The 25822-nt window shown below is 39.7% G+C and overlaps 1 protein-coding gene across 2 annotated transcripts in view; it reads left to right on the forward strand.

The window, feature by feature from the left end:
- The first annotated feature begins 2014 nt into the window (after window positions 1–2014).
- TBC1D15 (TBC1 domain family member 15) overlaps window positions 2015–25822 on the forward strand; it is a 36752-nt gene continuing 12944 nt past the window's right edge. The window contains exons 1-8 of one of the 2 annotated variants that reach the window (XM_066183257.1): window positions 2015–2100; window positions 12948–13046; window positions 13286–13360; window positions 14092–14230; window positions 15889–16099; window positions 21416–21515; window positions 22577–22774; window positions 24230–24358. In XM_066183257.1, coding sequence (XP_066039354.1) covers window positions 2077–2100; window positions 12948–13046; window positions 13286–13360; window positions 14092–14230; window positions 15889–16099; window positions 21416–21515; window positions 22577–22774; window positions 24230–24358 — 975 coding nt within the window. In that variant the 5' untranslated portion in view covers window positions 2015–2076. Of the gene's footprint in view, window positions 2101–2462; window positions 2665–12947; window positions 13047–13285; window positions 13361–14091; window positions 14231–15888; window positions 16100–21415; window positions 21516–22576; window positions 22775–24229; window positions 24359–25822 lie in introns of those variants that run through there. The other variant, XM_066183256.1, reaches the window with a different exon arrangement.

Raw genomic sequence — 25822 nt, forward strand, 5'->3', positions numbered from 1 at the left:
ATAGCAATGACTCATGAGATAAATGTGTATTTTTTGACACAATTTCCTACAAAGAAACAGAGGCTTTGATTCAATATGCTAATGATCAAGTCCAAGAGGCAGGAGAACTAGAAGTTGGCAATTATGCTAGAATAGAGAGCAAACCTCAAGGGGTCCATTGTAGATTGTGGCTTGGCTAACAAAGTTGAGATGTGACTCAATTTTGAGCTTCTCCTAGGAAAGAAATCTTGACAAAGCAGTTTTGTTGAAGGGCCAGAATGAGGGGATGCAATGGAACTAATCAAAGTCCCCAGTGTTCATTGCAAATTTCAGGGAGGTTAGAGATGAAAAGGAAGTGCAGAGGGAACAGGATTACAGATGGGTGTGAAACTAATGTATGGTTATATTGCAAGGAGTAAGAAACAAAGGAAAAGGATAGCTAAAGGAAAAGATGAAAATGAACACATGGGAGACCAAATGAGATGAAACCTATGTGGATGTGAAAGATGGCTAAAACAATAGCACCCCTCAAAGCAATTAATTTATGGTGATGCATTTTTAATGTGTCCCTTGTATCCACCATGACACTATGTTGTGTTCTTATTAAATTTAAATAAAAGAACCACCTAAGTCAAGGTGTCCATTTTTTGCAACACTAATACAGATTTCCAGACCTAGATATTGCTACAAGAACTTGGGGTCTGACTGTGTTTTTATTTAATTTTCTCATCTTTATGCATGTTTATATACAGAGAGTCACAACAGGCTTTTCCAACTTTGAAGCAGATCAGTATTTGTCTTGAAAATTGCAAATCTGGTTTTCCATGGTAAGCATGGTATGGGTATTAATCTAACTAAATGGCTTTTTAATTTGAAAAGTCAGAAGGGAATTATAATGCCACTTTATGACAGAAATAAAAACCCCCAAGCAACCCATTCTAAAACCCAACAAATTACCTTTGCTGCTTCAGTGAAGCAAATCACTTCCCTGCAAGCATCTCTTGTTCGTTTTAAATAAACAGTATTTGGTGATATACTGTTTGCTCAAAATATTTTATGGTATTGTTGGGATATAACCAATGACTTAAAAACCATCTTTATTATGTTTCAGACATTGGGCGAAAGCCAATTTTTTAAAATACCCCACATGATATACTTTTCCAGATAAAGAAGACCAATCAAAATCCATTGACTTTTGCAGAATTCTTTCAGACTTTATAAATCTATACACATCTGAATGCTGAATATGTACTAACATGGATGAGATTGTAATGAAGATTTACCTTTGTCCCTTGATGTGTTGAATGCATTATGTGTTGAAAGTGGTGTATTTTTCACTAACATTAAAGATCTGGTATATGAGTATTGGGGCAGCTTAGTAGTGCCTGTGGGTACTGTGATACAGAGATCTTATAGCGCCTTCCAGTACCTAAAGAGGGTCTGCAAGAGAGGTGGAGAGAGACTTTTTAGAAGGGCATGGAATGGTAAGACAAGGGGGAACGGCTTCTAACAAGCAGAGGACAGGTTTAGAACAGGTACTGGAGAGAAATTCTTTCCTGTGTGGGCAGTGAGGCACTGGGGCGGGTTGCAAAGACGAGTGCTGGATGTCCATCCCTGGCAGTGTCCAAGGCCAGGTTGGATGGCGCTTTGAGCAACCCGGTCCAGTGGAAGATGTCCCTGGCCGTGGCTGGGGGCTTGGAATTAGATGATTTTTAAGGTCCCTTCCAACGCAAACTATTCTATGCTTCTACGACAGGAGTATGATGTGCGTTTTATATCAACTACAGAACATTGCTCAAATTATAATTGCAATCTCAGGGAGCTCTGAAAAAGCTTAAAGGGTGAGAAAAAAAAATAAGAATAAGAAGAGCGATCTCCTCGCCGCCGTACTGGCACGCTGCCGTGGGGCGGTCACCGCCGCTCCGGCCAACAGTGGCCAAGCCCCCCGGCACAACCAGGCCGCAGCCGCTGCCCGGCCCGGGCCCCCGCCCGCCCCGCGCAGTGCGCGTGCGCCGCCCGCGGCGGTGACGCCGTTGTTGTGGCGCGGCGGGGAAGCACGTGAGGAGTGCGACGTCACCATAAACACTCGTGGGCAACATGGCGGCGCCGCCGAGCGGCAAGGTAACGGGGGCGGGCGGCGGCGGCGGCGGGGCCGGCCTCTCCCGCCTTTCTCGCCTCTCCCGTCGCGGGACGCGCCGTGTCCGGTGCTGGATCGCCCCGGCCGGTGGGAGTCGCGGGGAGGGTGGGTCGGGCCGCTGAGTGGCCGGGCGGGTGTCTCCTCGCGGGACCGCCCCTCCGGGCAGGGGCCGTCCTGCCTCGGGCGGGCCGGGCGCCGGCAGCGGCCGCGGACCCTCTGCGCTCTGCGCCGGGGGCGGTCGCGGCCGGCGGGCGGGACTCGGGCCCTTCCCGCAACTGCCGCCGGGCAGCGCCCCGCGCCGCCGCGGCAGCTCGGCCCCGGCCCCGGCCCCGGGGTGGCAGGAGGCCGCTCTCCGCCGCGGGCGAGCGGCCCCGCCGCCGCGCTGGCTCTCAGCCCGAGGCCGAGGAGCGCGGCTTGTCCCGTCTACGTGGCTGAATGTGCCGGAGGTGCTCATGGACGGTAGTGGCCTTTCCGCCGGCCTGCGCGGTGGTGGCGTGCGGGAGCCTGCCCTCGGCGTGGGTACAAAGCCTTGCCAGTCCTATAGTTCGGTAATTTAAACATTTTTGTACGCCGCGGATTCTTGCCGAGCGTTCCCGAACGAAACATTATTGCTTGACAGAGACTGAGCTCGCAGGAGGGGGAGGTACAGGCAACACCCACTGCTTCCCTCCGCCCCCGCCAACAGACACGAGTTGTGTCCGTATTGGTTTTTTTAGAAATAGTTTTATTTCGTGACTGTCTTCAGAAAGCGTTGCTTTGCAATGCGATGTTCTCGAGCACGTGGATCCTTTTTTTAGTATTTAAAATCTCAGTGTCGTGTCCGATTGTATGTGGTAGCCACGGCGAGCGTGTGATAGTCTGCGGTTTCACTATTCCAGCACAGGGCAGAAGATGATAGTTTCAGCTCCTGCTGATCTCGGCGCAAGAGAACACACGCAATTAGCCACGTCTGCGCTTCTCCGAGGGTGCTGAGGAGTGCCCTTAGCTATAGCACGAGAATTATGTCAAGATCTTGCTTTGTGCCCCCTTACCATATCCTTTTCAACCCGAATTGTTGGAGCAGGCGATTTGTGCAGCTCGGGTTTTTGCAATTTTATCTTTATGTGCTTTACTGCTGTTAGGTGTGTAAATATAAAGATAGCCATACTGTCCTCCTAGCTGTTTCTAGCATAGTTTATTGGATGAAGGGAAATATTTTAATTTTTAGATAAATACTTTAATATTTATTATTTTAAATTTTCAGGTTGTTTTTTGTTTTCCACTTAGGCTTTTATCAAGATCTTCAGGATGTTTCTCGTGAAAGCAGCGGCGTTATGATGGTTTATATGAGATTGTAGATTAGTTGTTTGTAAATTTGCTCTGTATTCATTGTTCCTTTCAGAGAAGCCTGTTTGCTTGAGATTAAATCTCTAAGATGTTACAAAACTGTTTCAGTTATGCCACGTCTGCAATATTAATGCAATTTGTTAACGAATATTGTCATTCAGTAACATTCTTTGCCATGTCTCTTTTAATACAGAGGAAAAAAAAAAGACAGTTGTGTTTTCTCAAACTTTTTGAAGCGGCTGGGCTGGTTTAACGTTTCACTACTCTCAGGAGCAGTTCCATCCTTCTCTGTATTCCCCCACCTGTGTGTTGCAGTATTGCTTTCTTGGATACTGTACTCATTTGGACTGTCACTGATTAGATCCAGCAAGCTGAAATAATACATACAACTCTGCTTTCTTTTGTCTGGATTAGTTTTCAGTTAGGAGAACACTGGACCACAAACTGTTCCTTTGAGTGGCAGCAGGATTTTGGAAGGGCTCACAAAGTAATGAAATTTCACTCCAGGTGGAATAAATGCAGTGTAGGTTGGTACAGACCCAGCATTCTCACTTCAGGTCTTTTGCACTTCAGTGTCTTTACAAGGTGTGGATGTCCTACGTTAACTGCAGTGTTCCTTCTGGCTGTGCAGTGTTGCAATGGGGTGTTTCAGGTGGTAGCTTTCCAAAAGAGCAGTAGGCATTAGTTTGTGGGGTGCTTTAGTCTCACATGGCAGATCTTATGGCGTGGAAGTAATATATTTTAAAGTTTGTGCTCTTTTCTGCAGAATATTACACAAAGGGGTTCTCATGGAAAACATGTGGCAGTATATTACGCATCTGGGATAACCTGCACTGTTTCAGCCTTCACAAAATCTTGTTTTTGCAAACCAGATAAGATTGTGGTTTCTATTACATTTTTGCCTTGTTTGCCTTTCTCTTCTTTATTGCGGGTGTTTTTGGGGGTGGATGGGCCTTATTTGGGTTTTTTTTTTGTTTGTTTTTCTTTTAAATTTTATTTCCCAGACATTATTACTGTCAGTAGATTCAGAATGCAGCTATTTCATGTAGTCTCTGGTTTCTGTTCTATACGTTAATGGGATATAAATTACAGATTTGGTTACCTCATGTACTACTTTATTTGAACTTTTGTCCTGTCTTTTTTTTTTTTTTTTTTTTTTTTTTTTCTTTCTGGAACTCTCATGAGGTTCTTATCAGTGTTTTTCTCTATATGGATGGTTAACTCGGTTCAGGAAAAGTTAATGCCGTTGAATTGTGGAGTCGTGACTCATTCTTTATTAATGACCATCTGCCCTAGAACAGTGTTAGCTTCAGTTTTTTGCCCTTCCTTAGAGTTGCCAGTTTTTTCTGGAAGTAACTTGGTAATAAGGTCTTTTGTTTTCTGAGCTTTTCACTTTATGCAAACAGGTATATTTATATATTATACATATATTATACTTTATGAAAAATGTTACATTTTCTCTCATTTTGTTGCTTAGCAAATGGCAATTTGTTTACTGTATTCAGAGAACTTACTCTGGATTCACCCTTAGAACAGAAAACCATGTTAGAAAATGAGCTAAAAGGTTATGTATGGGAAGAATTTCAGTGTGTAAGTATACAGGTGATTATTGCAGCTGATCTAAAGGCAGTAATGATACTTTTTTAGCGTTCTTGGAGTTCAGAGTGTCTTCAGCACATGGGCTGTTATATCTTTCTCAAGTTACCAATTGATACATGGGCTGTCAGATAAGTTATTTTTCACTTGCTTGTGCTCTTGCTCTTGGAGTTAGTTTCAGAGTGTTAACTGGCCAAACATCTGAGCTTTATCTCTAAGCTCAGATGTCTGGCCAGTTCAGCAACTAGCAGTGTTCAAGGAGCACTGTAGCTATTACTAAATAGTAGTGATGATAGTGCTGTATTGTTTGGGAAGGGCATTTGTGTTTGCAGTGGAAGGGTGTTTTTCTGTTTGTTTTTTTTTTTGTTTGTTTTGTTTTGGTTTTTTTTTTTTTTAGTTTTTTTTTTGTTGTTGTTGTTGTTGTGTTTTTTTGTTTGTTTTGTTTTTTTTTTTTTATCACTAGGAACTAGCCAAGAGATTTTAAATATGGTATGTTAAAATCAGCTTTGCATCCTTCAGGTAGTTTGTTGGCATTGATATAGTGAATTATTTTAGGTGTATATCTATTCTGTGGGATAGTCATTGTCTTGCTCCACCTTCTACTAGTTAAACTTGAGTGCACAGAGGCTCCTGTACTATGCATTTTTGTGCCATTTTATTAAGCATTTGATTTAAAATATTTGTTATATCTTTTTCAGCCTTTATCTTTTACTGTGAACACAATCATGATTCTTTTTGATTATATTGTACCTTGTGGCTTTTCTTTGTAAGTAGAAGACTATCTCTCTTGAATTTACTTAAGGTTTTATTATGCTTGAATGTAAAGTAGTTCAGTGATAATTCTGAAATTTCTGTATTTTCTTTCTATTTTCTATTCATTAAGGATTTCTCTTTTCAGAAGTGCTTAGAATAGGCCCAGTGAGTTACTCCCTGAAGCTCTTGCTCTCAGTACCCTGAACAGACTTATACTTTCACTGATACCCTGCTATAGTTGTATAAGTAGCAGAAGTACCCCGTGGTTCAAGAAATCTTCAGACCACATGAGGCAGAGCTTGAAATATGTACTGTTGTCAAGTAGGAAACTTTTCTTTTGATATGTAGTTCCTGGTGTTGAGGGCTTTCTCATATTTGTCACAACATGAGCAACATTTGTGGGATTCTGCCCCTCTCCACCCCTACTTAGAAATTGAGTGTTTTTGAGACTAGCAGGGTGTGAAATGTTACTTTCTTGGGAAAAAAGTTGAGCCATAGGCTCAGCAAACAACAGGTTCAACAAGGCCAAGTGCAAGGTCCATGGGGCAATCCCAAGCACAGGTACAGGCTGGGTGGAGAATGGATTGAGATGAGTTCAGAGGAGAAAAACTTGAGGGTGTTTGAGGGTGAAAAGCTCAATATGACTCAAATATCCACCTGCAGGTCAGAAAGCCAGCTGTGTTTTGGGCCACATCAAAAGCAGTGTGGTCAGCAGATCAGGGGAGATGATTTCCCCCCTCCTGTGCCCTCATAGAACACCATGTGGAGTACTGTGTCTGTCTCTGCATCCCCATAGGCACAGATCTAATGGAGCAAAGAGGGCTATGAAGATGGTCAGAGAGCTGGAGCACCTCTCTTATGAAGGAAGGCTGAGAGAGTTGGGGTTTTTCAGTCTGGAGAAGAGAAGGCTCCAGGGACACCCTGGAGCACCTTCTAGTACCTAAGGAGGCTTACAAGGGAGCTGGAGAGGGATTTGTCCCAGAGGGTTGTAGTGACAGGATGGGGGGCAATAGCCTTCAGCTGAAGGGGGAGCATAGGTTTAGATTGGATATCAGGAAGAAATACTTTGCTCTGAGTGTGCTGAGACAGTGAAACAGATTGCCCAGAGAGGTTGTCTGCTCCCTGTCCCTGTAGGGGTTCAAGACCAGGCTAGATAGGGCTGAGTAACCTGGTCTAGTGGAATGTTCCCTGCCCATGGCAGGACACTTGCAGCCATATGATCTTTAAGGTCCCTTCCAACCCAAACCATTCTGTGATTTGTATTTTATTACAATTCAAATGTCAGATATTGTAGCATATCTTCTATGGAGCAGAATATCATGTTGGTCAAGTAATGTTAGCTTGATGCTTTGTGGAGCACTCAAATGCACTGGCACCTAGTCGTTGGAAACAGACTCTTGATGCAGTGGTACTTCCACGTGCCCAGTGACACTTCAGCAGTGGATGTGTGAGTAAGCTTTGGACAAACATCAGCTATTCCAAAGAGGAAGATGGAAATTCAAGCAGTATAATGTAGACTTTTATATTGAGTTATATTTCTTTTTAGTTATATGCATTGTTCTAAACTAAGATGCTTGCTTTTGTGGGTGTACGGTCACTTAGTCCAGCCGTTGTCTAAATTGAATTAATTTTATTGGCCTGTAACTGTTTCCTTACAGTGCTGCACCTTTTGGTCTGTTTCCTTTCCATCAGAATCTGAAAACAAGGTGCTGCACAGCTGCTGTATCTGTTGTTGATGTTTGTGGACAGAGGCACTTTTCCTTAATTTGAAGTTTGCAGATCATTCAGACTTTTTTACTCAGTCACTTTCTTATGGACATGCCTGCTTGCTGTTTCAGCTGTTGAATCCTTAGTGAGGTCCTTTACCTGATTCTCTAACATGAGGCAAAAAATGAAGTAACTGCTATTGAAAAGTTGTTAGTATCAGTATTTACACAGTGCCATGCTTACTGACTCCAGAGCAGTGGCCGATTCACTGTGTAAGTGCTTCAGGCTGTGTCTGTTCTGAGACACTGGATGGCATCTTGGCACAGCAGTGCTGGCCTTGAGCTGTACTGTCTGGCAGAAAAGGAGTGAGTGGAACGCACTCTCCAAGAGCACAGGGTGAGAGTATGAAGTGTCTGAAATGTGGGACAAGCTGGGAGAGTTGCAGTGCTTCTCCTTTCTCTCAAGTATTCTGTGTTTGGCAGGTTGTTGGTATGTGACAGATCCAGGAACAGGATTTAGAAGATAGGAACAATCAGGACACATGGTGACAGCTAACACTTACGTGCTCAGCACAGGCAGGCTGGAAAATACATGGGTATATACAGGTGGCAGGACCATACTGTTCTGTGGTAGCCCCAGATCTTAGCTCTCCTTTTATTTGTTGTCTTTATTTGTAGTACTTCATTGTCTTCGGGTGCAATGTTTTCATCTTTCACTAGCTGGTAGTACAGGGTTGTAAATTGCTATCAAATGGCAAGCCTTAAATCACAAGACTTTCCTTGTATTCTGGCATATATTGCTGGTGATGGTGTGGCATCCCAAAGGCCTTCTGCTCATAATGTCTTTGGTAATGAAAATGCTACAAATATTGCCTGTTTGCTGCTCACTGAAAGCAGTACAGTAGGAACATGGAGATATGTGTTGTCCATGCTGTATCCTTATGGTATTAAGAATGATACAATTTATTTCTCGGAAAATGTTACTGGGGCAATGGTGGGAAATCAGTAACCTATTTTTTGCTGGACACAGACTATAAATACGCGAAGAGTTTTCCAGAACCTTAACTAGCATATGCCATGACATGTAAACTGAGCCTACATCGTGCTGCTTCCTGTTTTTTTATAGTAAGTGGGTAGACAGCTATTGCTTTGTGCAGCTTTCCTGAATTTTCTGCTGTGGCTCCCTGTTTTTACAGACCCTCAGTCAGGGTACAGGTTGAAATAGCTGTTGTCTCTGTGTGGTACAGCGCTTTCAATGACAGATCAGAATGAATTGTGAATTTGCCTTTGACCTCTGTAGCACCCAGGGAAAAAAGAAACAGGTCAGAGTGGGTTGCTAGTGTTTGGAAACTTGCATAAATGTTTAGGTTTTGATGGGGCTCAGGAACAGACAGGCACTGGGTCTAGTTTTCATTCAATAGAACTGGACAGATAAATATGCTGTGAATTGTGCTTGCAGGGTGCCAGCATGCATTTCTTGACAAGCAGGAAGGACTTATGAGCATAAGCTTCTTAGGTACATCTTATTTCAAACTTGAAACTTCAGGATTATTAAAAAGTAATACTTAAATCATACGAACTTTTTTTTCTATTGTGTCTATCATTTTCTTAGAGAAAAAAAGTTGCTAACTGAATGCTTTTACAGTCTTAAGTTGCCTTAAGTAATGCTTATGATTTGAAGTATTCTAGGAACTTAAGGATACCATGGATGGATAAATTTGTTCTGCACAGAACTAGTTTTAAGCTACTAAAATGTCTGAAAATCTTTCAGTAATTCCAGTGTACAGCCTCAAGGAAAATTTGACAAAAAGTCATTGTCAAAGTTGTTCAGCTCCTGTTACATCTTCATTTCCTTTGGTTGTGTTGGTGTGTGCTTTTGATAAACACTCTTCTATTTTAATTTGTGCTTTTGTTGTGGAACCAGCAGAGTCTGGCTTTTATGTAGGCAATTACATCTAAACCTGTGACATATGCATCTCCGTGGGCAGTTCAGTAGATGTTTGCAAACAGGTATAGAAGAAAACAGAACAGTTGCTGTTTAAATCTGCAGTGAGGCCTGTCATTGCTGGACAGCTGTTTTTGGCCTCGAGCATCTGAGCCACACAAACGGCTTTTATTCCCCGAGGTTCTGTTTCAGAGGCCAGTGGATTGACTGTGCAGAACACAGAATTCTTAGTAACTGGATGGGTGGAAGGGCTGTAGCACTGGGGGCTGAGGGGTACTCTTGGGATTTTATTAAAATCCTAGGGATGTGTCAACTTATCTAGTGACCTGTGGTGTGCACTTATTAACATTAACTTGTCTTTTTGTCATGATGGGCTTATTGATTTTATGTAGATTTAGGGGAAGAGTGATGGCTCTAATCAAATGAAAAGAAAATGAAAGGTTGAGCTTGGCTCTACCTACTTCTCACCTTTGTAAAGGGGCCCATGATGAATATGTAAAATAATGAATGGAACAGAACCAAGGTGAGACAGTAGTGTGTTTTCCTGTCTTGTAATACAAAAAGCATAATGGACTAAGTGAACAGATAATATTCTTTAAAATTCTCTCACACAGTGGGTAATAAGGCTTTCCTAGTTCACTGAAGGCTAAAGGTTATCAAGATTTAAAGGAGGTTAGGTTGCTTTCCTATGCTGAGGGTGTTGACGGGTAGTACAGAAGCAGATTTGGGTTGGGTTTGGAGAGATTGGAGTTATTTCAACAGCTAATGAGGGGGCACCAGACTCATTATCTTGCCCTGCCCTTATCCAGTTCCTTTTACTGTCTCCATACGTAGCAGGGTCTCACTATATAGATGTTGCATGCAGACTTTACACAAGTCCATGGTACTTTACTGATGCTTCAGGTCATCCTCCAACATCTGCTGCCTTTTTGCATGTTCTGCAGTAACCTCCTTCTTAGGCAAGAGGCACTGTATGATGCCATTCCTTAGTTTTGAAATCTGTTTTCTTGAATGCTTAAGATATCCTAGTGTGCTGACTGATCATGCATTTCCCTCAGTGTTGGGCTGTGGAGGCACTGAGCAAAAACCTTTGTGGGCCACGTGGTGTGTGAGATTGAGCTCCTAAGTGTAGTAGCTGTTGTTTACTGATGAATGGGGTTTTATTCAAATCTAACTGTTGGTACACTGTCTTTCAACCTGAATATCTTGCCAGTGTTGCAGTACCAAAAAACAAAAATCTGTGTAACAAGCTACATTTTACTGTAAGGTACTATAAGAACACCTAATAGCATTTTTGAATTTTCAGCTTGCTAAGAACACTGTGAAATAGCCACCCATTGGAGCTAGTTTTCAGGTGCTACCACTATAGAATTACATTTCCAGACTCAGTTTGTTCAAATGCATTTAGGGAGTCATCTTACAAAGTACTGCCGGGTAGAGTGGCTCAGTATTTTGAAGAATTCAAGATGGTAACTTCCAAAATGTTATGCAGAGAGATTAACTGTGGAAAAACATCTAGATATTCTTTGTATGATCAGTGTAATCTCCTTCTTCAAATTAGTTACAGTTTCAGTTAACTGTTGGAAAAAGTAAATAAATAGATCACCCTTGTGATTGGAAAAGAAAAATCACAGCAGCTTGGCTTTCTGGCCTTTCAAACTTGGAGAAGATTTTCTCTTAAATAACAGTATGAGGGGAATAAGGTGCTTTGTGACAAGTCCTCTGTTTTACAAACACCTTCTGAAGTTCTGAGCACGTGCTTTGGTTTTATCACTTGTTTTGGTGGAGCATGGCACAGGGAGCTGAAGCTGTTACAAAGAGTGGTGTAGGATTTTTCAGTTGCATGATGACTGTGGGATCAGAAACACTTTTTTTTCCCCCATGAAAGGAAATGTTTGTCCTTCTGAGATGGACAGAAAATAATAAAAACGTTAGATCTTCTAGACTGAGAAGGTATACTTTATGATACTTACTAACATTTTTGGCAGAAGTGGGCTTCTACCAGTGTAACTCTGATACAAAAAGATTTTTTTTTTTTCTGGAGCAGTTGTCCCGGTGGTTGATAACTGGTTCATATTTCTGACTAGTTTTCATGATAGATCAGGTCCACATAGCTAGAAGGTAAAATTTAAATAAATGTCAAGGTTCCCTTGTTTGAACAGAGACTGAATTTGAAAACAGATAATTGGTAGAAATAGAGGGAGGATCTTTTTGGATAGAAAAGAGAAAAAAACTGTAATAGAGGAAAGGAAAGAAGACTTCCAATATTTGAAAGGCAATAATGTTAATAATCCTTCAAGAGGGAGATGTGCTAAGTGACCTTTAGAGATTTCTTCCAAGTGATATTTCTGTTTAAACAGGACACTCCTGAAATTTCTTGCTTGTGTAACAGGTAGAGAAATTGAAGTAAAACTAAAACAGAAGGGATGAGTTAAGTGCATTTTATTGCTCTTTTTAAGCTATGTTTTCTCATCTAACCTTTTAGTTTACTGGCCTGACTGCAAGTGTAACTATTTTAAAAAGCTGACAAATGAGAAAAATAGCCCCTGATATTTTAGAACCAAAGAAATACAATATCTGTCTCTGATTAGTTAAGAATTTCTAGGCTTTATATGAAAAAAAAATGTTTCTTAAGGCTGTGTTTGCAGCTTGATGTGAAAATGAAAATGCTTCTGAAACAATTACTGTTATTATTTGATTTATTTAACTTCTACAAAATCTAGGGGACTTCTCACTCTTAGTGCTGTGTAAAATAGGACCCATTGACAGCATTAATAGAGCTTTTAAGAGTATGTGTATGCAGCTTTGAAAAGCCTGCTAAATTTTGACAGCTAAGGGTTCTCTGATTTTATTTTTTAAGAGCATGATCAGAATACTTTGAAGAGTTTTGCAAATGCTTAAATGCAAAAGTTATGTGGGCACTTGTAGGAATGTGCACTCCTACAAGCCTTCCTTATTGAACTGTTACATATTCTGCCTTTCAGACGGAATCTTTGCCACTGGCCCTGAATGTAGGATTAGGCATTTGATTTCAGGGTGTAGGTTTTTTTTTTTTCTCTGGAGTTCATCTTTTTACACTGTTTGGTCCATTTTTAATTTAAATAAGTTTTATAATTTAAACATGCTTAATGGCAGGTGTCAGAAAGGCAGACTATATAAGGAAGCCTTTTAATGTTTTAAAAGCTGTATAGGATTTTCACTAACCTGTGCCTGCTGATATAAAAGACCTAGGTATTGAATGCATCTTCTTGTGCTGTTCTGACAAAGTAGTAGTCAGTATGTTGCTTAGAGGATAAGCTTGACAAGTTCCATTTTCTATTGTTTCTTGATTTAAGTAAGTGAAAGACTTGGACCTTGGACTCTTTGTAACAAAATTGCTGACAAGACAGAGGTGTTTATTTCAACTTCGGTAGGCGAGTCAAAATAGTGATTATGATGGGGGATAAACAATTTTAATGATTTTAAAACATTGGTTTTTAAAATTTCATTACTTATTTTGTTATAGGTTGTATATGAGCAAGAAGGAGTTTTCATTCACTCCTCCTGTGGAAAAAATGATGACCAGGACAGCTTGATAGCAGGAATACTGCGTGTCATAGAAAAGGTATTTGCATAATACAGTTACAGAAATTTTGTGTATTTGTTGGTAAAGCACATAACAAGTGTGGCAAATCTTAAATGCCCTTTTAAAGTGTAGGAATTTGTAAATGAACAGACATCTCGTTGTGTTTGCCATTGTCATAATTTATATGTATATGCAAGTTTTAACATAATCACACCATGACTATATTTGGCAATAGGTCCTTTGCTGTGTGGTTGAATTTTTTGTCATTTGTGTTGTAGGAAAATGAAGTGGTAGTAGACTGGAGACCACTGGATGAGACTTTGGATACTTCTAATATCCTCTATGCTGGAAAGGTTTGTTAGTTATCAGTGTTCTTCATTATGTTTCTCTAGAGATTTTATTTTGTGTTAACTAATGCCTAGGTGATCCCATAACTGGAAGCATATTATTGCTTATTATTGGTATTAATAGCTATATATAGGAATCTTATTTGCAGGCTGCAGCCCAGTTCAGGTTATTAGAATACATGTGTAGGTTGACTGTATTTAGTTTTTACTTGGTTCAGAAATAAAATAGTAGGGGTCTAACTATGAATAGTAAAGACGAAATGAGTGCAAATATATCGCAGTCACTAGTCCCTCTGCATCCACTGTGTTGTAGTTTGGTGATTCACTCTTCATAGTTAGACACAGAAGTGAGAGGTGCTGTTCTAATGCAAAATAAAAATAGAAGTCTGTGGGGGTTCCAAGATGCAGTGATATGTGGTATTTAAGCAGTATTAAGAGGATCTGACTAAATAAAAAAGATCCAAGTTTTACACTTAAATGAACAGTTTGTTGTGTTCATAGAGTCTGCAAGAGAGGCAAGGATATTTTAGGATGTTGGAATTTACTAAATAAAACCACATAGTCTTAGTCATAAGTCCAAGTTTCCTGTATTGAACTGTATCACGTTTCTGAGGATTTCAATACCTTTTCTTTTAGTCTGTGAAATAAAGGTGCTGATTCTTCATGTTGAATCTGAGAAACCAGGTCAATTTTCATGCCTTGTGTTTTTTGATAGTTGCTTTTATTGTTTTTCTCAGGATTCCAGTTCTGTTGTGGAGTGGACTCAAACTCCAAAAGAAAAATGTTCCCGAGGAACAGACCGTCCAAGCAGTTACGAAGCAGAGTGGGACATGGTCACCACAGTCTCTTTTAAGAAGAAACCTCATTCAAATGGAGGTACTTGAAAAGAAAATGTGGAGAGCTTTTTTGTGTGTAGGGTGTTTTGGTTTTCTTCCGTGATGGTAAATTGTAACTGAAGAATTGCCTTTTAGATACAGTAAAATGGAATTTATTAGGGCCTGAAAGGCTGGGATTCGTTTGTGGTAAGTGGTGAATCTCTAGGTGTGGGAAAAAGTTCACAAATGGAATAACTGTCATCTGCCTCTATTTTTTTCTTTAAATTGGTGGAGGGTTGTGTTGAAAATTAACATGAAATCTAACTTCCTGCTTCATCATTAGATGTAGTAGGAGTTTTATCTGCACTGGGCTTGCATTCTTTTAAACAAATAGAATTCAAACTAGGTGTCCTGTTAGAAATGAAAATGGAAAAATAAGTGGTTAACTACTCAAATGCCTTTCCATACTGCAGGAGCAGGGGGGGTGGAATGTTGAGTTACGACATACATGAGTCTTTTATATGGTGTTTTTTACTTGGGCAAATTAGATCTGTAGCTACACCGTTTTTGTTATAGTGTCTCAGTAGAGATGTTGAAAAACGAGTTGTGGCAAAAGGACAGTGATTATCAAGTAATCTTTTTTTCTCTCATTCTCATGTAATGTTTTTCCTTTAATAATACTTGTTTCCTATGGGTTCCTGTTATTTCACAGCCTGTAACTGGGGACTATTGTGCTTGTTTTACCATCTTTGTAATGGTTTTAACTGTCATGTCTGGTATGTATGACTACAGGGTTTGGATGTCAGGTTATGAATGTTTTAGAGTAAAGCAGTCTCTGCCTTTTACACACACACAGCAGCTCTGTTGGGTAAATATGGTATATCACATCACTGGTTTGCATTGAATTTTCATCTCCAGTCAGCAGAACATGTCTTCATCCATAGTGAGTGTTACTGAGCGCTACTGACTTGGATTATGCTCTTTGCCACTTCTTGCTTTTTTCTAATTGCTGTAATTTGATGAGGGTGTCCCAGATTCCTTCTGGGCATGCTGGCAATTTTGTATCCTCTGGTGAAGTACACTTTAATCCCTTCTCCTTGAATATATACAGTCTTGCACAGCATGTATAGAAGCCTGTGTGCTAGGGGAGGAAGGGGTGAGGGGGAGATTTCCAATTCCTTTGCCCTTAATTTGGTAGCAGCCTTACACAGCACTTGGCTAATAAGTGGACAATATCTAGGTTACAGGATTGTAGTGCAAATCATGTTTAGTTTGAGTAAGTAGCACTACCTGGTGGAAGTGCAGGTTGGATTTAGCTTGCTGCTGAAACTTGATACAGCAGATGTACAGTTAACTGCTAGATCACTTCTGTTGTAGGATCACAGAGTATCTTGAGTTGCAGGTGACCCACAGGGATCTTCAAAGTCCAACTTTTGGCCCTGCACAGGACAACCCCAAGAATCACACCATGTACCTGAGAGTGTTGTCCAGATGCTTCTTGAACTTTGTTAAGCTTTATGCCATGACCACTTAGAAGACAAGGAGGCTCAAAGGGAAATCCAAAAATAGCAGTTAGAAGTGCATTTTATTTATTAGAACCAATGCTGGTGTTTATGTTTTGAGGTTGTTTTTTAGGAGCAGCGACAGCTATAATGTATTTATAATTGCTAACACTGAAGGTCAAACTGAAATCATGTGATAATTTTTTTTTTTTTTAAGATGCCACAACTCATGCAAACGGAGAAAGCAAGTGGTCGTTCCTGTTCAGTTTGACAGATCTGAAATCAATCAAACAAAACAAAGAAGGCATGGGATGGTCTTATTTGGTGTTCTGTCTGAAGGATGATGTGAAGCTTCCAGCTCTTCACTTTCATCGTGGAGATAGCAAACCTTTGATTAAATGTCTTGAAAAGCACGTTGCACTGAATGAGTAAGTATCAGACTACTCTTAGTTCTGTAAAATACAGATTATTGGTTTACTTAAATCACATAATGCATTTCAGATTAATACTTCCTGATTGTTATTCCCTTCCTTTTTTATTAGTTGAAATATTTTTCAAAGTGACTGAAACTGTGGTTTCACACATGCATTTGGAATCTAAGCTGAACTTTAAAAATTGTTGGATTGATTCATGAAGTATTTTAGAATCTGAAGTGTTATTAGCTCTGAATGCCTCAGTTGCTCCCTCTAGTGGGTGCAGAAGCTTCTTGTGAACGTGCAATGTAAATGTGAAATCCTTCATGAGCTACTTCTGTAAAATGGGATAATTTGTGTTACAATTTGAGGTTGTCTCCTTTGTGCAAAATATGCACGAGTATTTACATGAGCGTGCAAGATAACTTACAATACTATCAACTAAATCAATTGATATATAAATGTTTTCCCGCACAATTCTGTTCCCCTGTAATTTCTTGCCTGTCAGTGTTTCACTTTTGATCTTTACTGCACAAATCAACTTTCTGAGTGCAAATATAGTTAAGACCTTATCATTCTGTTAAATACTTTGGGGTTGTTATGTAGTTATATTGTGTTACCTCCTGGCTTTTTACAAGTAAAAAGATTAAAGTAAAATTTTCTGCTCTCACCATGCAGGCATAAATATAATTTAAGAAGCCAACAGGTAAATAAGGTTAGATAGAATATTAAGAAATAAATGCAATGCGACATGTATACCTATAATAACTATAGTATCAGTGTAACATGTAATCTGTTTTCAAAAGTGTTTTGCTGTTGTCACTTGTAACATAACAGTCTGATGACAGATTTGAAGGTGGATAGTGAAGTGGCTGTGGGAATCCTTACAGAGGGCTCTTCTTACATTGGTAGATCACTGAGGTCAGAGATGCCTTTAACAAGTAGGGCAGGCTGATGCTGAGTAATACTGAGGAAAATTTTGTGGAGAACAAGTCAGTAGGATATGGGTGGTGTATATTTATTGGACTGATTTGTGAAAGACTTTGACAGGTTCAAGACATGGCGTTGGGATTAGTGATAATCAGAAATTTTCAGGTGCTTGGAGAAGCTGGTCAGTGTGTCCAGTTGTCCCGTTTTAGGGCAAATTTGTGAGGAAACTTTTGAATGGGGTTCTTCTGGAGAGCAAACCTAAACGGCCCCTCCCCCCAGCCCAGGACTTTTTCGGAGAAAAGTGGAAAAAACTATTTATTTAACAAACAAAATGTTCACAAGCATAAAGAATGAATAATTGGAAACAATAAAACCTCTCATTGCTCTGAAGAGAGATGGCAAAACTGAGGAAGTCTTTGTTGTGGGTGTAGCTCAGCTCACTCAGTCTCTGACTAGTGTCAGTCAGTCCGGAGGTCCAGGCCCCTCTGGGCTGCAGGTGCGAGCCCTCGGTGCTCCTCTGGGTTTTCAGTCCAGAGCAGATTTAAACAGTCTCAAGAAAAAGGAAAAAAAAAACAGTCTAGGGATCTTCTCTGCTTCAGTTAGCTAAAACTAACTAAAAGCACAGGAGATCTTTGTCCTACCACTGTCTGTGCCTCAGATGATCAACACTTTCTTGAGGAAAAAAAAAAACGCAGAGGAATGAAGGCTGTTTTTCAAAACAAACTGCATGCTGCTTCTTTCCCTGCCTCACTCTCAGAACCAGTCTTAAAGGTACAGAACACAACATCCAGCACACTCTGAACAGATGATTGGGGATACAAGCATCATAAAGTCACTCTAGGATACCGGCTGGTGGAATGGTACTGGCTGCAGCATTGTATGTGAGTTTTGTAAGGGGAAAAGTCAGGAAGACCAAAGGAGAGGCTAATAGGGGGACAAGATGAACTTGTAAATAGGAATATTCTCTGTACAAGTGTGGTTTAGAAAATCGTGAATGACAACTTCATCATAAATCCTGAGGGTTTTTTTTTTTTTTCTCTAGGTTCCCCTCCTTAAGCGTCTTTTCATTTAGTTTGGTAATTTCCCAGCCTCTGCAGGCATAGGGAAACATTGTTGTCCTGCCATCCCCCTTCCTCCTCTGTTCCTTTTTCCTGAGGAAACTGTTCCTTTCTGAGCATCCTGCTGTGTTTACTTATTTGTGGATACCTTTTGACTAGCTGCTGGTAAGGTGGGGCAGGTTTTGGGAGCAAGTGATGTAGCAAACACTGGAAAAAGACCTGTGTTATATGGTGGGTCACAGAAATCTTTGTGTAATCTGTTGCCTGTGGACTGCAGTAACATATTTGAAATTTTCTAACTAATTTCTAGGATAAGACAGCAAAACTTGAGGTGATGTTCAAGCTTGCAGGATGTGTTGTGCTGCTTGGTATTGCCACCTTGAACAGTTGTAAACATTAATGAATGCAAGAGCAGATACTTCAAGATCTTTAAAGCAAAAAGCAGTGACAGCTACGGAAATTCAATCTGAATGGCCTTAAGCATTCACCTGAGCAGAAACTTCCAGTTTCAGTTTTCTTATTCAGTTAAGGTCTCTTCTGTCACCAAATTCTCTTCTGTTGTCTAGTCTTATTTTTTTCTGAGGAAAGAGAAAAGAAAAAATAAGCCATTCAAGTTATGGAAATGACAGAGTCCTGTATGTTTCTGTTGTTTCCTAATGGTTATTCGTTCTTTAGTACATAATGTGTCTCAGCTCACAACCTCATTTAAGAAAAGATGTTTGCTCAGCTGTTTGGATGCCTGTCTTGGTTTAGGAAGACAGGTATCTGCTAGGTAAAATTACAATCAGAGGCTCTTTGGCAAATATTTGGGAAATAGGAATAGCAGTTCTTTACTAGTATGTAATACAAAGCAAACAAACACAAAAAAACCTCCCCCCCCCACCAAACAACTACAGCATTAATGACAAACGACAACAGTACCAAGAACCTTGAGGGCTTTGTTTCACAAAACCCAGGGCAGTTTGGTTTCGGTGTCCCTGCAGGATCCTCAGAGCACCAAGCTGGAACAGTGGAAAAGTCCCGGGCTGGTAGCTGGGATGGCAGGGTGTCCCGGCAGGCAGGGGCAGGATGTCCCGGCAGCGCAGGGAGTGCAGGGTCACGCTGCAGCAAGAGGAGCAGCGCCGAAGAAGCTCGAAGGCGAGGCAGAAAAGCGGCCCAGCTTCTGCTCGGCGTGCTTTGCGGCGGCTGAGATCCTCGAGGAGCGGCAGACACGCGCCTCCCCGAACGCCGGAAGCAGAAAAGCACGCAGCTGCCTCAAGCTGTGTCTTTTACCTGCGTTATCTCCCCCTTCCACCTTTTGTCCACCTCTTTGTTTCAGCCAAGCACTCTCAAGTATCCAACACCCGGTCCCCTTGGCAACCCGTGGGGAAAAAATTCCCCAGAGAAAGAAGGAACAAACCCAACCCCCAACAATGCCACAAGCAAATATTTGTCAGTGTAATTACTCATTATTCCAACGTGTATTTTATAAAACATGCGATATTGATATTAAGGCAGAAATTCTAGCTTATCTATATGTCATCTTTATGTTATAGGTATTTTCCTATATTCCTATTACCTCAAAAGATTTTGTCCTTCTCTAACACCATTCTTTATAAAATATCATGTCATTGCTGAAATCAGCATGAAGCAGCTAAACTCATACAAAATAATTGTAAGTTGCTGCCCTAAGGATTATGTGCCTTCTAGTTTGATTGCATCAGTCTAATATTGAGAAAATACCATATGCACAGATGACACTTTCTAAGTTGCAGGACTATGAGAAAGTTTACGGAAGTGTATAGCTCACAAATTTTTGAATGTTACCTATAGGTGTTAATGCCTGCCTTCCTGTCCAGAAAGTGTGTGTAATTAAAAGGGAGATATGGTATAAAGTTTTAGTTCTTTTAGTTAAGGAAAACATAATACATGACTCAGCCTTTGCCCCTGTGCTGCTCTTTAGAAAAAGCCAGTTGAGTTTCATTAACTGTTGCTGCCTCAGAACTATGACTGTGATGTCTGGCTGTCTCAAAAGAAGATCTCTTGTTGCAGTTCATATCCGTCAGTGTTTACAGTGTCCTGTCCTGTTGGAATGGGAAAAAGATAAGGCTTATTAAAGTTCTTATCTTTGACTTCAATAACATGATAGATGATGCAAGTGCTCATAAAAAGGAAAGTAATTTTTCTTTCAGATACTAGAAATAGCAGATTTAAACTTTGTGAGAGAGCAGTAGAGAGGTATTTTAAAATGTAAGTCTGTGCAGTGGGTTAGGGTCAGATGGCAAAGTGCTTGGCTTTCTCCTGCCTTGATACAGACTCTGAGGCTTGAATGCCAGCCTGCTTTCTGGGCTGTTCTCTATTCTGTCACCTACTGAGCAGTAAATTGGTGATTCAGCAGCTGCTTGAGGAAGTCATGGGGTACCTGTGCTGAAGAAGGGGACAAAATGGGGTGTTGCAGGGGGAGTAGGTGTGAGAGCAAAAGAACAGATTCATTATTAGGAGCAGCACGGTTTCACTGTCTTTGTTGTCACTATTTTCATCTGCCTATGGAACCCTGTTGAGTGGCAAAATGTATTGAGCAGGAGTGTACAAATGCAGTGAGTTAGGCCAAAGCAGGTTTGTGTTCGTTAAGCTTTTGGAGTGTACACAGAAATATATTTGCAGGGCTGTACTGAGATGGTTCTGTTTCACTGTACACTGGCTCTGGTGTCTTTTAAGCTCTATCAGGATGAATCTTAGAATTATTTTGACAGGATCTGTTGTAGTACTATTGGTTAGAAATTCGCTGATGTGCTTTTATATGTTGAAAAGCAGTCTGTATTTCTTAATGTCATGTTTTACAGGGTGCCATGATGTAGGATTTGCTAATGGGTAGAAAGAATTAACTGTATGGGTGACATAGGCTCTTTTCACTTCCTCTATTATGTTAAGGGAGCTTCATCATATATTGTGTTGAGGCTGACTTTGTCTCACTGCGTTTCCTGTGTCACATTTTTTTGTCCATTGTCAAAACCAGAAAACTGTACTTGAAGATAATTTTGTCACCTACATGTAAATGAAGTTATCTTCCAGAGTAATTCCTCAAAAAAATTCTGAAGCTTCATTTTTGAGGGAATGAAATATTACAGTTCAGAATTAATATGAAAATTACTAATCTTTCTAAAAATGAAAGTCCTGTTTTATATAGCATTGGTTGGTTAACTTGTTAACCAACATTCTAAGGACTAAGAATGATCTTGCATCAAATCTTTTATTTTTTGCACAAAGCTTGAAATGTGACTACAAAAAAACAATAAATGTTCTGAAAACTTTACGGAAAAAAACCTCAGTTGCACCCAGACACCCTTTTTTAATGTTATTGTAGATCTCCAGATGATGAACGGGTTCTTCTTGTGAAGACTCAGAAGTCACTGTCTCAGTCTTTTGAAAATCTCTTTGATGAACCATCATATGGCTTACTACAAGTATGTATTGTCTTTGAATTTTTTATTCTGAAGACATGTATTAAAAAAATGCACCCCCCCCATGTCACAGGAATATTGACTGAGTAATGATTTAATGGCATTGTAGAAGCAATAATGCCGTTTATGATATTGTTGTTAAGTATTCCAAGAATAATGCCATTATAGAAGCATTGACTGTATCTTAAACCAAATGCTTACTGTAGAAAGTACATTTAATTGTAATTTGTTTTCTATGATGTAATAACTTCTGTACTTTCCTGTGGTATTATTTCAAACCTATTCAAGTTAATGTTCTCTGTGATTCATACATTTGGGTACAGAAAGTCTTAGGAGGAAAAGGAAAAATTTTAGGAGTTACCAAAAGATATCAATTCTAATTTTCTATGTTTTCCTTGGTTAAGTATTCTGTTCATTGATACTTTCTGAGACTTTTGAAGGGATAAGGGAAATACAGCAGCAAAGAAGACAGTATTGGCTAAAAATATGGGGGTTCTTTAATACTACAACTGCTTATCATTTGGTGGGGCTTATGGACTTGTGAAAGTCAGCAGCAAAACTTGAATGACTTAAATGAGGCCAGAGGGTTGACCCACTGATGTCTTTAATTAAAGAAAATCTTCATGAATTAATTACATTAGTTTCTGGATTTAGTTGTCAAATGAAGATTTGTGTGAAATTCCTAGCAGAGTACATGATGGTTCAGACTGTTTTCTCTGTGAGGGTAGGGAAGCTGGGTGCAAGATCTGTTTTGTGCCCGGAAACACTGATAGCAAACTGAAGCTGATCTGCTTTTATGTGTAGCTCAGGCTTACTGACAACACTGCTATCCAATCTTTCAAATCAATTAGCAGTATTATCTTCATACTTAAGATATGTTTTTCAATCATGGGATGATTGTTCTGTGTTACTGCCAGTACATGAAACTGAAGTAAATTTGAGATCTGCAGTACCTTTCCTGATGCTTTGCTTTGAGTACAAGAATTACAAATAGATAGATACATATTACCAATATATTACAAACACAAATGTTTATGTTTTGCTTGTTTTCCTTGTTATAACAGAAGTGGAAGAAAGATCCGTACATAGTAACAATGGGAAAATTTTCCAAAGTCACAAACTATATTGTTGGTAGTTTACGTTCAAGTGATCCATTAAATCAGAGGAGACCACCATCAGAAATGGCAGACTTTTTCAATGATACCATTCCAGGGTTGAAGATAAATCAGCAGGAAGAACCAGGATTTGAAGTCATTACACGAGTGAGTCTATAAATTAATGATCCAGATGCATTGGTTGTTTTTATTCACTCCTTTAAAAGAATGGCAGGACTTGAAGCCTGATGAGTTATACTGTTTATGCAATTGTGGCATTTTACCATTTATTCTCAAGAGTTAAGATCATAATCAGTTACTTTTGAATATGTCATTTTTAAGCATGCAAATGCGAGTTTTCTTTGAAAGGAAGTTTGTAATTAATGAAATAGGGACTATAGTTGCGTTAGAGGCGCTACCTTAAAGGGTGACTGATTTTGTGTTCAGTGTTTCCTCTGAGGTCAATTAGAGTTACATTAAGTAAAATTGCAGAATGCAGGCTAATAACCAACTTTCTTGGCTAATCGCTCCTAACATTTCAGTTTCTTTTAAGATTTAAAAGAAATACTTAATTGGATGATTAATATTAGGGTGTATAAATTACAGATTTATGTATGATTTGAACCAAAGTTAGAATGAACTTAAAATTGGATCATGAATCACTATGGACTCCTGTTCGAGTATTTTACAGATATGTGGAAAAGGTTTATTTTTAAATGCTTGTGATTATTATTTAAGCAGCTTACATATTTTTAAAACATTAAACTGTTTTATATGGGGGATTTTTTGAGTTCAAGCTAGTGTTAATATCTTAACAGTAGCTGCATGAACTGTGTAATTCTAAGTTGCTGCCTAGCACTTAGTTAATTTATCAATGAGGAAAAGTATAACAAATGCTATATATGTAAAATAGCATTGACCTATATGTCTTCATCTGACAAATGCCTTGGACTTCTAAAGAGTTAAAACACAGTTTTGTGGGTTGCTATCATAAAAATATTTTTAGGAAGTAAGAATTTACTTTCTGCTGAATTCTCCTGTGCTTAGCCATGCAATTTGGGAACTGAGAGACTAAGCACAAACTGAAACTTTTGATGGGTGTTTTAAATTCTGAAAGTGCATACATCCTTGGGTTTTTTAAGAGGCTGTGTACCAAAACAGATCTTTCCAGTTACGTTGTGCAGTCTGTGTAGGTGTAGCATCTCCAAACTCAAGCTGGTTTTCAGTTCTTTTGTAAGAGGCACTCGTTTTACCAGGAATGTGCTTTTGAAGTGAAGCTCCTGATTGTCCTTGTGTTGCATTAGTTTATGGGAAGCTAGCTCAGAGCCGTTTGTGGAGTTGTTATTTAAAACACACATACATCCTCCAGAACCTAAAATATTAACATGTATAGCCACATCCTTCAGCACCAAGTGTCTTACTCTAAAGATCTGCTTGTGTTGGCCCACACTACTTGCTCATGTGGGTGCAACCTTAGATCCTTAGAGTGGCTAACTGAGGTATGTGCATGTGGAAATTGCACTGCATATAAGAAACTGGCAAGCTTAGTACCATTTGTGCAGTTGTTTGCAGCTACTGAAGCACCTTCTTGGGACTCATGTAATGCCTTCATGTGTGTTTCAGATCGACCTAGGGCAACAGCCTGAAGTTAGTAGAAGAGAGCCTGTGTCAGCTGAAGAATGGGCTAAGAATATGGACTCTGAAGGAAGAATTTTGGATGTTGACTACATAAAGCGATTGATATTCAAAGGGGTAACTAGTTTTTCTAAATTCAGCAAGACCTATGGCTTGATTCTGGCTTTTACTTTCCTTCCCAAACCGTGGCTGTGCTGCTTTCATTTCACTTGTAACGTTTCATGCAGAACTTCAAGCATGACTCAGTCGTTATTGAGAGACTTCATAAAGCAGGGTTTCATGCCAATCAAATACTTCAGCAGTCTTGCAGCTATATAAAGTGCTCTGCAAGGAGAGAGATCTTGTTGTGGTTGGCTAAAGGAAATGAGTTGAAAATACCAAAGCTTAAGTGATAAAACAAATGGAAGTGGTTCTCAGGAAAAAAACAGTGTTTCAGTGTTAGGATATTTGGTTTATTCTTTTCTCTTAAAAGGTTTTTTCTTATCCTTCTCCAGAAAAAAGCTTCTGGTTTTGCCCAGCAGTTTGGTGGGATTTGACCCTCATCAGAGAAGTACTAAACACTTTTGCTGATATTTTTAATTGAACGGAAGAATTTTGCAGTATGAATGTGAATTTAATCTCAGTGATGAAAATTTTGAAAACTTAAATGTGTCTTGTAGCTTTTTCATCTAATGTTACTTGGTTTTTCTATGTTTTGGTGGGAATTCAGCTGCCCTAAGGCATTCATTGTGTGCCTGCTGATGCATATTTGCAAGCAGAAGTAGAGAATAACACTGTTCCTTAATATTCATGTGCCCGATGTGCCCAATTAAGGACCCTTCCACAATCATGAGAATTACTGCAAACCTTTCTTCCTGTAGCCCACTTTCCTGTCATCTCTGCCCATTGCCAGGAAGAGTGAGTGCTTTTATGTATGACTCAAGATCCCCAAATTGGGGATAGCAAAAGTTCCTTATTCTTACGATTGTACTGTAGGAGTTGCAAGAAGCTCTCTTAATGAGAGCAGGTTATTCAGCTCTATACATTTTTGTCATGTAAAAATGTTGAGCATTACTTGGAAAGACTTCTGACAAGTAGGCTTCTTGAGTAATTTTGGCTGAAAGGTTCATTGAAGGTGGGCCATGTCTTGTGAGATGAAAATATTTGTTTAAAAAACCAAACAGATGGAAGACTAGTCCTTAAGATCACCTTGTGGCAAGACCAGAAGTTTGGCAACTGTAACCAGAAGCACCATTATATTTATATAGACACATTTTAAAGGTAGGGGTTTTTTTGCTTCCTAAAGTCTGTGATGCCTGTAAGGTTTTTATTTTTAGCAGTGAAGCAAAAATATAGGAAGAAAATGATTTTCTGAAGTTCCTTTTTTTACCTAAGTGTGGATCCAGTGCTTCTACAGTTTTCTGGTTAATTATACTCTTTTTCTCCTGTTTCCTCCCAGTGTCATACCTAGTTAGCATGAGACTTGTCTACAATGTAAAAAGAAACCAACTTGAAGTTGCTACTTTGAGAAGTGTCAATCTAGGAATGTTTCCTCACATTATGGAAATACTTTTTTGATGCTTCATACCCATTTTTCCCTAG

Source organism: Chamaea fasciata, unplaced genomic scaffold (assembly GCF_029207755.1).
Source record: "Chamaea fasciata isolate MVZ Bird 193981 ecotype frontalis unplaced genomic scaffold, bChaFas1.0.hap1 SCAF_5, whole genome shotgun sequence".
Classification (NCBI taxonomy): Eukaryota; Metazoa; Chordata; class Aves; order Passeriformes; family Sylviidae; genus Chamaea; species Chamaea fasciata.